Source organism: Mytilus trossulus, chromosome 7, assembly GCF_036588685.1.
Source record: "Mytilus trossulus isolate FHL-02 chromosome 7, PNRI_Mtr1.1.1.hap1, whole genome shotgun sequence".
In the NCBI taxonomy this organism is placed as follows: domain Eukaryota; kingdom Metazoa; phylum Mollusca; class Bivalvia; order Mytilida; family Mytilidae; genus Mytilus; species Mytilus trossulus.
Window position 1 is genome coordinate 68,604,000 of NC_086379.1, and position 12,410 is coordinate 68,616,409.

The window sequence follows — 12,410 nt, forward strand, 5'->3', positions numbered from 1 at the left end:
TTGCTTTTTAGTTTGATCCAAGGCTCCATACTTTGAACTATAACGGGTTACTTTTACAAATTGTTACTTGGATGGAGAGTTTTCTCATTGGCACTCATACCACATATTCTTATATATCTATTTTCCCAATATGAAGTTTTGTATTATAATAGACAAAAATGAATTTGGCAATATACTGCAATTACATATACACAGACTGATATCAAGTTTAATCTTGCCTTCTCTTTTTAACAGGTGTGCACATGATGCCAAGAGTGAAGATATGACAGGGGAGGCGACTCTGTTAGACTTGAGAAGAGAATACCACTGTGCAGCATACAATCTCCTCATATCGGTGGTATCATGTACACAGACTGATGCCAAGTTTTATGCTGTCTTCCTGTTTGGAGAAAATGAAGCCAAGGTTAGAGATTATTAATAAATTTTTGAGGTGACAAAACCAAAATAATATTTCCAGAATATCAAACAAAGCAAACCAGTCATTTATTATAGATTTATATATGTGAAATGTATTTTTTTTATGTTTTAGATAGAAAAAGAATGGTAGGTAGTCCTTATACCTATATACTGATTGTTTTATCTTTCAGAGACAGTTCTTATATGACAACCTTTTAGACAAAGAAAAGGAATACAATTTCCCTATAGAGGTCAAGGTGAGTTCAATCAGTGTATATGTATTGTGATATGATTGATCATGATCAGTTTTGTTATTTGAGCTAAGTTATGTTAAAAAATTTAGAATATTGTTTACCTAATGTAATTTAAAGTTTCGCAGCTAATGATTGGCTAATTTATCTTTAATTTCCTTCTTCAAGTTGCATTTAACTTCCTAAGATTCTTGATATTTTATGCCTTTGATAATAGTATCAAAGATACTTTTTTCAAGCAGGCTTTCTTTCTAAAGGTTTTAAATGTGCCTGGATTTGATATAGAGAATTACAAGTTTACTCATAAGAAGGTACCTGATTGTAACTATTAAAGTATTAAACAATCCTCACAGTAATATGTTGAAACTTGTACTTATTGCCTTCTTTGTATTGTTAGGCTCCATATGAGAGAAAGAAGAAATTTGTATCAATAAGGAATGAAGTGAAAGAAAAGAGGGAAAGAGATGGAGATGAAGAAGATATGGAATATTCATCTTCCTTTAATCTGGCTTCTATGTATCTTGGTGATAGTAGCTTACATGAAGACATTAACCAGTATGACTTCTCTGCTTCAGGTGCTTCTCAGGTAAACTTTCTACTGATAAAAACCTAAGTAGATATATAAAAATTTCAAGTAAATAGATATGGACCTTTATGTTATTAAGAAAATTAAAAACAAAAATACTGAACTCCGAGGAAAATTCAAAAAGGAAAGTCCAAAATCAAAAGGCAAAATCAAAAGTCCAAAACACATCAATCGAATGGATAACGACTGTCATATTCCTGACTTGGTACCTGGTTTTATAGCTAGCTAAACCTCTCACTTGTATGACAGTCGCATCAAATTCCATTACATTGTCAACAATGTGTGAACAAAACAAACATAATCAATGAGTAAAAATGTCAAAAATAGGGGCACAGCAGTTGACATTGTGTTATCATCTTAATCACTATAAGAATAACAAATGTAACAATGAAGCACAAAAAGGCATCCATCAAATTTACCATCCTCATTTTGCTTATCTTATACGATTTTATTTATCTATGTAAAGTCTACCTGTAAAGGATGGAGGGTTTTCAGTACTGGTGTAAAATTGCGTGTTTGAAATTCGCACAGGTAGACATCAAATAATTTTGTGGTTCAAAGTATGACGGCATACATATGTGCAGAGTCATGTAAAGTAGATATAACAGACTTAACAGTATAAAACAAGGTAGTCGCATCCAATAGTTAACTACACTATGGGTCAGACCTATTGAATTTCTGAATCAGTAGGGATGTGTATATTAAAGCAACAAAAAAATCACACAAATTTTCAAACAATATAATTCCATGTATAGTGTTTGTTGTGTAGATATTTTCTTCATAAAAAATTCTCCATGATAAAACCTTAGTTTTTAATTTGATGTAAATTACTTGCACAAATTATTGGATTATTAAAACAATTTTCCTTATAATTAATGTAATGATACATATTTTACAGTTTTTAGCAGACAAAGATAAGAACAGAAAACCATCTCTGGTCAAGAAATCCAGCACAGAACCAGATGATGACCAGGAAGTAAGTTATTGACACCATTGCTCTTATACTTATCAGATAGATTACTGTAAATTCAGAAATTATTGTGAGGTTTTTAATAATGCGAAAATTGTGACGGAGTTGTAGACGCAATAAATTAACCTCGCATTTTGAAATATTTTATTTGAATTAAACAGGATTTTTCTCACAATCGTAAAAATTAAAAATTGCATTTAAGTCTTTTACGACAAAATTGCAATAATAAATGCAAGCAATAATTTCTGAATTTACAGTATCTTTTATTTTGAAAATGAGAGAGAATATCCTTGGCTGCAATCTTTTCGAAAGGAGGAAAGCATTGACATGAGATGTTACTAAGAACTTCTTTGAGTTAAAAGACTTTTGATTACTGTTTATCACCCTTTTTTCTAGCTACTCAACTGAGAAAAATAGATTCCACAACTGCAACAAGTATATGACAATATTTCTCACCTCTAGACAGTTAAACAGATTTTTCACTAGGGAGGAGAAATATTTTTCTCAGAATGGTCAGGAAATGTGAAATTAGCACAAAAATTAGAGAATGTTTTTTCTCATTTGAGTAGCTAAATATGGAATATTGGGCGCACTACGTTTGCGCGCATTTGGGGATTATAATGTTTTACGTTTGCGCCCAGCTTTTGATTACATTTGCGAGCATTTATTTTACAGGTAAACTCAGGTAAACATATAAATAAAAATTAAGTTAAATTATGATTGACTATATATTTTTTATTTTCATAATAAATATGACTATCAATTATTAATTTTGAAAATATTTCTTAATTCAAACTATATATTGTTCATATTGAATTATAAAACCAATTATAAAGTGATCATTATAAACTCCGTATTATAGCTTAATACATGTAACTTCATTGCGAATATTTCAGAGTGAAAAGGTTTAAGTTAGTTTGTAAAGTTACACCAAGGCACAAACATGTAGTTTCGACACGTACCTACATGTAATGAAATTATCAATACTATTACCTTTATCATTAGCTATGTTTTAGCGTTTTAAAATTTAACATTTCTATCTGTACATATTTCTAGGATTTAGTGCTTGTGCATGATAAAACGGACTTATCTTGCTCGAAATCCCACTTCCACCTCATCGTTGGTGAGTAGGGGACCAAGACTAATGGAATGAGTACTTATACTTGTAAATAATTGAACTAATTATAAATAGATAAGTATTATTACCTGTATTTTACCTGAGTTTACCTGTCAAAAAAAATGCGCGCAATTGTAATCAAAAGCTGCGTGAAAACGTAATGCACCAGGAATATCAACTCAAGAAAAGATCAAACTTAAGATTTAGAAAAAGAAATAATCAGAAACAAAAAAGAAATTCAACCTTAAATCAGGATTTTCCACTGTTCAGTTGGAAATTTCAAGTATGTATTTTCAATAAAATAAGGAAAAAGGTAATTGTACCCAAATTTTACTCAAAATCAACATTTTCATTTAGAAAAAATAAAAATTGGGTTTTAGACCCTTCAGACCAGTTTCATATATGTATATGAAAAGCTATATATTTATTTTCCTTTCTTAAAAAGTACATACTAAACTGCTAGTAATATAATTTGCCTTATTACACTTTCCTCAGGACAAAGGAGTTATAGTTGAGGAAGACTATGTAGAACTTGATATGGATGAACTAAATCAGCACGAGTGTATGGCTCCATCTATAGCTCTTCTCAAACATATGCAACAATCCAGTATTATACCAAAGGTTGAAGTGGTAAATTAGAAGCTCTTCTCTAATTAATGTAACAATTTTATATGTATAGTCAAATCCTTATGATGATATAGCTCTTCTCGAACATTCACTTAATTCTTGAAAATACTTGCATTTTCTCATGTGTCTTTCAACAGATCAAGTTGTCTTTAAGCTTTATCAAAATTTCATTAAACAATTTTACAACCAGAACAAGCTATTATTCCATCAGTTTTTAACTATTTTCAAATTTGATGTTCTGAAGCTATGGGAATGGTGTAAGTTATGTGCTCCTGGTTTTTTTGTTCTGTATTTTAGTATTACTAAATTTTATTCACTTGTATTTTCCATACTTGACAGGGAGTTGTTCCGGAATTGCCACAGTGGATGAAAAATATAATGGAAAAACTAAAGAATCCAAGAACTACCAGGAATGTTAAACTATATCTCACAAAACTCATCATTAATACTTCCTCTGTAAGTCAAGACTTATTCTGACAAATGGAAGTTTTTAATGACCTTGACTGGCTATACTGCCCTTGTAAGGTCAATACTGATTCTGAAAGGATGAATTTCAGTTTTATATCAAATTTTTTTTGTACAAACAATATCTTAGAAAAAAAAATATTTCAAGAGTTGTATCGACTTCATTGTAAAATCATAACATAACTTTTCACAATGCTTTAGGTTTTAAGTCTTATATACACTATTTTAATCGGAAAAACTTCATTATATTAAACGAACCAATGATAAGTTTCAAGTATCAGATACAATTTTGTAGTGACATTTAAGTTAAATTTGAATGATTTTCTTTTATTGGAAATATATAATTTTCCAAATTCTTTATCAAGCTTAGATAAATAATTTAATGCTATTGATATTTTTAATCATTTCAAATTTCCAGATATTCAAACCATTTGCAAGACATTGGTTACGTCCCCTTTGTCAGCTGTTACTAGGCGGTACCTATGGAGACAGTGGAATCAATGTGTTCCTTGTGGATGTCATGGTAACCATGTTGTCATGGAACAAAGTAGCTATACCTCAGGTATCTACTAACTACTAAGTCTGCTTTATCATTAATTATCGGAAAAGTAAATTGGTGAGCCATGACGTGCCTGTAAGTTGACATTGGTTTTACACTACCATAGTCATCTTTGGCGCCCTTTATAGCTTGCTGTTTGGTGTGAGCCAAGGATCCTTGTTGAAGCCTGGACTTTGACCTTTAATGGTTTACTTTTACACATTTTGATTTAGATGAGATAGTTGTCTCATTGGCACTCATACCACATATTCTTATATCTATATAGTGAATTTACAAAGACATGATAGTCACCAATAAACCTAAAATAGGTTGAATAAAGATTCACATTTATATAACGATGATTTGATTTACTAAAATTACTAGTTTGTCTAATTCTTTGACTTTTTCGGAAATGGAAAATGCAATAGACCGTTATAAATTCAAAATAATAATGAAGTTCCAGTCAACCCTTTATAGTTGGAACTTTTTATTTTATTTGATCACATTCTGGTCAATAAAGTGTCACTAAAATTTGATATAATGTTTGATCTTGAGAGCAATGAAGATAAACTTGAGAATAACATTGCCTGAAGAATAATGAAATGATTTGGTCTTGTAGAATATTGCTGAGAATCATTACAATGGAAACACTTTTACCATTAAATGCTTATTGATTTTATTGCAGGATACACCAGAGGAGAAAGCCATGGCATCTAGAGTTGTTGATTTCCTGATGAAAAATGTCTATCATGAGACGAAACAAGTGTTTAAAAGTAATTTAGATCTTCTCAAAACCACACTTCAATGCTGGAAAGATAGAGTGGAAATTCCTTACAAGTAAGAGATTAATAATCAACCCCCCCCCCCCTTTAAAAGCTTTATTGTAAAAAACGTAATCCTTATAATGATGCATGAATTTAACATTCCTTTTCTTTTTCTGTCTTTCCTAAAAATATTTCAGCTACAGTTGGGTGCAGACCAAGCATTACATGTAAACGTGCTTAAAAGCTAATGCAGCGTTTACTCGCATGCACTCCATGTTAAGGCAGCATTAACGCTGCGTTGATAAAGAGTGTTTTTGAATGGTAAGGTTCCAAACACAAAAAAGTAAAATATTAAGTCATTTTAACAACATAAACTAATGTACAAATGCACACGCATGTTTACTCGAGTAGACATTAGAAATTTCCATTTTGACCGCGTTAACGTAAATGAAGTTAACGCGAAATTTAAAGTTAACTAACGAAATATGTGCACGCCGCGTTAACTTGCGTTAACTATATGTAATGCTTGGTCTGCACCCAACTGTATATCTTGAACTACTAGACACATAACATAGAAGGAACTATCATTTCTAACTGAAAATGACTGAAATAGGTTTGTTGGTTCAGCAGGTTTTTTTTCGGCATTTTTATGAGTTGCCTGATTTCTACAAAGAAGGGACATAATTTACAGTGCACCAAAAAAAAATCCCATTGTGGACTCATAATTATTTGATGTATACCAATTTTTCATGGGTTTCATGGTTGAAGGAGAACCACAAATTCAAATATTCAACGAATTAAAAGTTTGCAATAGCCTGTTTATGCTGAGATTCATGAAATCTCATATCCATAATATCCACAATCTACCCCCAAAAATATATGAGTCTACAGTAATTTTATATATTTTCAGTTCAGTTTATGAATTGCTGAAAGGAGGTGATAATGATGGCAGAGGTATACAAGTTCTAGGCGTGGTCCTGTCTTGTCAGCTCCCTCCCTATGGACCAACAGCACCAGTTGACAGAGAAAGGTTAGTACTCTATAAAGATATATGATAATGATGGCAGAGGTATACAAGTTCTAGGTGTGGTCCTGTCTTGTCAGCTCCCTCCCTATGGACCAACAGCACCAGTTGACAGAGAAAGGTTAGTACTATATAAAGATAAATGATAATGATGGCAGAGGTATACAAGTTTTAGGTGTGGTCCTTTCTTGTCAGCTCCCTCCCTATGGACCAACAGCACCAGTTGACAGAGAAAGGTTAGTACTCTATAAAGATATACGATTATGATGGCAGAGGTATACAAGTTTTAGGTGTGGTCCTTTCTTGTCAGCTCCCTCCCTATGGACCAACAGCGCCAGTTGACAGAGAAAGGTTAGTACTGTATAAAGATATATGATAATGAAGGCAGAGGTATACAAGTTCTAGGTGTGGTCCTTTCTTGTCAGCTCCCTCCCTATGGACCAACAGCACCAGTTGACAGAGAAAGGTTAGTACTCTATAAAGATATATGATAATGATGGCAGAGGTATACAAGTTTTAAGTGTGGTCCTTTCTTGTCAGCTCCCTCCCTATGGACCAACAGCACCAGTTGACAGAGCAAGGTTAGTACTCTATAAAGATATATGATAATGATGGCAGAGGTATACAAGTTTTAGGTGTGGTCCTTTCTTGTCAGCTCCCTCCCTATGGACCAACAGCACCAGTTGACAGAGAAAGGTTAGTACTCTATAAAGATATATGATAATGATGGCAGAGGTATACAAGTTTTAGGTGTGGTCCTTTCTTGTCAGCTCCCTCCCTATGGACCAACAGCGCCAGTTGACAGAGAAAGGTTAGTACTGTATAAAGATATGATAATGATGGCAGAGGTATACGAGTTCTAGGCGTGGTCCTGTCTTGTCAGCTCCCTTCCTATGGACCAACAGCACCAGTTGACAGAGAAAGGTTAGTACTCTATAAAGATATATGATAATGATGGCAGAGGTATACAAGTTCTAGGCGTGGTCCTGTCTTGTCAGCTCCCTTCCTATGGACCAACAGCACCAGTTGACAGAGAAAGGTTAGTACTCTATAAAGATATATGATAATGATGGCAGAGGTATACAAGTTCTAGGCGTGGTCCTGTCTTGTCAGCTCCCTCCCTATGGACCAACAGCGCCAGTTGACAGAGAAAGGCTAGTTATATTGTCCTTATTGTATTTATTTTGTATTTGAATTATATCCAACACTGAAGAAGCAAGGGTATTCAATTTGTTACCAGTCTGTTTATTAGTAAATTTTTATACAAGAATAATATGAAAAAAGCTAAATACTTGGTATTGGAATTGTGCACACAAGGGGTTTCCAAATAACGACACCATTATAATGGATTGAATCCAAACTTGAATATATGATTATACATTTACTTTTCTTTTTTATACCCCCGCTTTAAAAAAGGGGGGGTATACTGTTTTACCTCTGTCTGTCCTTCTGTCAGTCCATCCATCCCATGAATATTTTTCGTCGCATTTTTCTCAGGAACTACAATACAAGGATTTCTGAAATTTGGTTTCAGGGTTTATCTAAGTCAGCTATACCTTGTGATGCGTTTTCAGATTGATCACTTGACAACTGCCTGTTTACTGAACACTTGTATAATTTTACACATGATAGCCAAGTTGAAAATTTTCGTCACATTTTTCTCAGGAACTACAATACAAGGATTTCTGAAATTTGGTTTCAGGATTTATATAAGTCAGCTATACCGTGTGATGCATTTTCAGATTCATCACTCGACAACTTCCTGTTTACTGAACACTTGCATATTTTTACACTATTTATATTATCCACTTGCGGCGGGGGTATCATCAGTGAGCAGTAGCTCGCAGTTTCACTTGTTTATTCCTTTTCAGATTTTTTGGGGTTGTGACCCACCAAATGACCAACCATTACAAGATAGTATACAGTGCTGCTGCAGAAGTTGTTGGGTTGATACTAAAATACTTGGCAGAGAAAGAACGAGAGACTGAAGGATTCCTACATGATCATGCAACTAAAACTTTACTCAGTATCCAGGTGGCCAAACCAGACAATTTTATCATCTGTGTACACAGGATGCATAAACATTATGTTTCCATAGCTGATAGGTAATTCTTCTTGTCATGAGCAACATAACTGGTGCCACTTGGAATGGCTTGAGATCATCCTTATAGATTGAAATCAAATTGGTATTCTCATCTTTGTTCTCCCTCGTAGTGCTTATTAATTATATTTGTCTTTTATAGACGATGGCAATATTTTTCTTTTTTTTGGATTTCCGTTTTTATTTGGATTTATTTTTATAAAATGAACAATAGAATAATAGAAAGAAGCTGAGAATATATGTTTTATCATTCTTTGTTTGACATAACACCAGTCAGTCTAGAAACATTATGTAACAATAACTAGTAAAATATATCCCATGTACATTTATTATTTACTAGCTTGTTTCTAGGCTTACATTCTTATAATTTATCTTTACAGATTCACAAATAGATTACTGTTTATGATGCCAAACCTAAGAGGAGAATTTCGTACATTATGTTTGGATGTTCTGCTATCTAGGATTGATACAATATCAGATGTCTTCATAGAACTGAAAAGCAAGGGACTCCTTTCTTACCTTACACACAGGTAAAATTGGGCCATAGATGTTTAAACTTGGAAAGAAATATTTATGGATTATTAGACAAGTTCCAGTCTATTTAACCAAGATCAGTTTTTCCATTTTGGTTAATTATTATTTTGAATTGGTTAGGATGAAAAACGTTGACTGAAATGTTTAATATATTATTGCATCTCTCATATAGAAAGGCATAACTGTGAATGAGTAATATGATCTGAGCTCAGTCAATACAAACATTTCATTAATTCTGAATTTACTGCAATTGAGTAGTTAGTATTTATTTAAGCCTTTCATTATAAAAACATGTGAAACTTATACAATTGTTATTTTTCATTTCAGAGATGAAAATACACAATTGACAGCCATGAAGATAGTTAAAGCCATCATGGTCAAGCTAAAACCTGTAGAGATGAACCAGATATACCCTGCTATAACAGCATTCGCTTCACATCCTAGTGCTTCATGTCGTAATATCATGTATGATATCATGATGTGGGTCTGTGACAATTACAGGTAGAACATTTAGATAAGGCTTTACCCTACTTCGAATGTGGTAGACTGGTTAATGATCAAGCACTTGACAAATCTGACTGAAAAGTTCTAGCTTCAATGACTATATAACTGTAATCACATTGGTCTTAAAGTAAGGGTTACTATAAGGTTTGTTTCATACCATGACCTGCACTTAAAAATCAAATGGCTAGTTCAAAACTGTTGAAGAGCTTTTGTTAAATTTCCATATTCAAGAAAATATTAAATAATGTATATAGAATAAGTTATCATATTATATGTTATGACTTCAGGGAAGAAGATGATGTTGATGCTATAGAGATTTTACGTCAGACAAAAGATGGCTTACTGAGAGGATTGGGTGATGAAGATCTTCAGTGCAGGTATTATTTACAAAGAGTGTTTCTTCATATTTGTATAGGCTTAATTTCACATTCTTGTTTTAGACTATTTCCTTCTGGAAATTTTAGCTCCAGGCTAAATTTATGTACAAAGTTGAAGACAGACTTTTGTAGATATCTTAAAAAGTGCTCCCTGAAATAAATCACTTTGAGGAAAACCAAACATAAACTTGATCTGTATCTCATGATAGCTGTATATCAAATGTATAAAAGAGTACTGCCATGAATTGAATCTTTTTAATGATAGAAAAGTTATTTGTCTTTATTGTCTCATAATCAATGCCATGGAAGTAGATTTCGTATCAACGTACTTCTGTTACTATTCAACCAGTTGACAACTATATGATACTGAGCAGAAACAATTACCATTTGTCTAGTCAACCAGGTATCAACTATTGGGTACTGAGCAGAAACTATATTTACTAGGCTATCAGGTAACAACTATTGAGTACTGAGCAGAAACTACATTTACTAGGCTATCAGGTAACAACTATTGAGTACTGAGCAGAAACTACATTTACTAGCCAACCAGGTAACAACTATTGGGTACTGAGCAGAAACTACATTTACTAGGCTATCAGGTAACAACTATTGAGTACTGAGCAGAAACTACATTTACTAGCCAACCAGGTAACAACTATTGAGTACTGAGCAGAAACTACATTTACTAGGCTATCAGGTAACAACTTTTGGAAACTGAGAGCAGAAACTACATTTACTAGGCTATCAGGTAACAACTTTTGGAAACTGAGAGCAGAAACTACATTTACTAGGCTATCAGGTAACAACTTTTGGAAACTGAGAGCAGAAACTACATTTACTAGGCTATCAGGTAACAACTTTTGGAAACTGAGAGCAGAAACTACATTTACTAGGCTATCAGGTAACAACTTTTGGAAACTGAGAGCAGAAACTACATTTACTAGGCTATCAGGTAACAACTTTTGGAAACTGAGAGCAGAAACATTCCAGCTGCTAGCCAACCATGTGACAACAACTTGATACTCAAAGCAGAAACCTACATGTATTTACTTACCAACCAGGTAACAACTATTGCATCAGTGAAGAAACAACTACAGATACTGGCCAACCATGTAACAATATCTAGATACTGAGCAGAAAAAAATACATATACTAATCAATTCAAACAGGTGTAAATTATTGCTCAAACTGTTACATCAACTTCACCTGTAGAGATATGTAAACCACTATATTACTATATGTAATGGAGTGTTACTACTATACACATAAAAGCATACTATGATTTTATATTTAAGGTTAATGGTACAGAATTTCTGGAGTTCTGAGACCAGGTTACCAGGTCATACAGTAGATAGACTGGTTGCCATGTTTGAGGCAATGTATTCTCCCAGTACAGAACAGTACTTCCTTAGTTATGCCACTAACCTTGTTCTTGAGATGACATCCAAAAGTCCAGATTACCAGAGGGAAATATTTGAGTTACCATTAGAAGATTGTAAATTCCAGGTAACTTCTAAACATGGGTTGAATACAAGGCATAAATGTTTACATCTGTGTGATCTGGATGTATCATCATTTTCATTCTTTATACACATTCTTATTCATTAAGTTTCAGCTTATTAATTCAAAAGGAAGTTTGATTTATTCATATTAAAGAAGACTTAAGAGTTGTGACATGAACCAATTTTTTTTTTTCAGGATTTGAGTGTGAAGTCGTCCTGGAGACACAGACATGCTGCAATGACCCCATTATTTGCTACAACCTTAGCAACACAGACTGACATGGAAGAAGGAGAGAGTATGAGTGTCAATGTCAGGGCCACTCAACAAGATGTTCAGTTCACTGCAACACAAGATGGTGAGAATTTCTATTATACACCCTTTAATAAATGTTATATATTCTGAAACCCTCACATTTAGTTTTATATTTTGATACTGATAATAATTATTGAATTTAAAACTACTGATATATGTAAAATTATCTTCATTTAAGTGAAAGATGTATATTAATTTAGACAAAAACAGTACTGATTTTAGTTTCTTCTGTTGGTAACAGATATGTATGATATGAACAAAATAAGAATGGCAAAGAGGCACAAGATAATCAGCACATGTTTCCTCCCAGGACACTTAATGATAAAGGAAACATGACTTAC

General features: G+C 33.1%; 1 protein-coding gene across 1 annotated transcript in view; it reads left to right on the plus strand.

The window, feature by feature from the left end:
- LOC134725666 (DNA-dependent protein kinase catalytic subunit-like) overlaps nucleotides 1–12,410 on the plus strand; it is a 93,115-nt gene that overhangs the window by 42,969 nt on the left and 37,736 nt on the right. Inside the window, exons 47-61 of the mRNA XM_063589679.1 lie at nucleotides 235–403; nucleotides 588–653; nucleotides 1,045–1,233; nucleotides 2,132–2,209; nucleotides 3,816–3,950; nucleotides 4,287–4,403; nucleotides 4,831–4,974; nucleotides 5,636–5,787; nucleotides 6,625–6,744; nucleotides 8,610–8,843; nucleotides 9,220–9,369; nucleotides 9,701–9,874; nucleotides 10,165–10,254; nucleotides 11,550–11,760; nucleotides 11,953–12,112. Coding sequence (XP_063445749.1) covers nucleotides 235–403; nucleotides 588–653; nucleotides 1,045–1,233; nucleotides 2,132–2,209; nucleotides 3,816–3,950; nucleotides 4,287–4,403; nucleotides 4,831–4,974; nucleotides 5,636–5,787; nucleotides 6,625–6,744; nucleotides 8,610–8,843; nucleotides 9,220–9,369; nucleotides 9,701–9,874; nucleotides 10,165–10,254; nucleotides 11,550–11,760; nucleotides 11,953–12,112 — 2,189 coding nt within the window. The remainder of the gene's footprint in view (nucleotides 1–234; nucleotides 404–587; nucleotides 654–1,044; nucleotides 1,234–2,131; nucleotides 2,210–3,815; nucleotides 3,951–4,286; nucleotides 4,404–4,830; nucleotides 4,975–5,635; nucleotides 5,788–6,624; nucleotides 6,745–8,609; nucleotides 8,844–9,219; nucleotides 9,370–9,700; nucleotides 9,875–10,164; nucleotides 10,255–11,549; nucleotides 11,761–11,952; nucleotides 12,113–12,410) is intronic.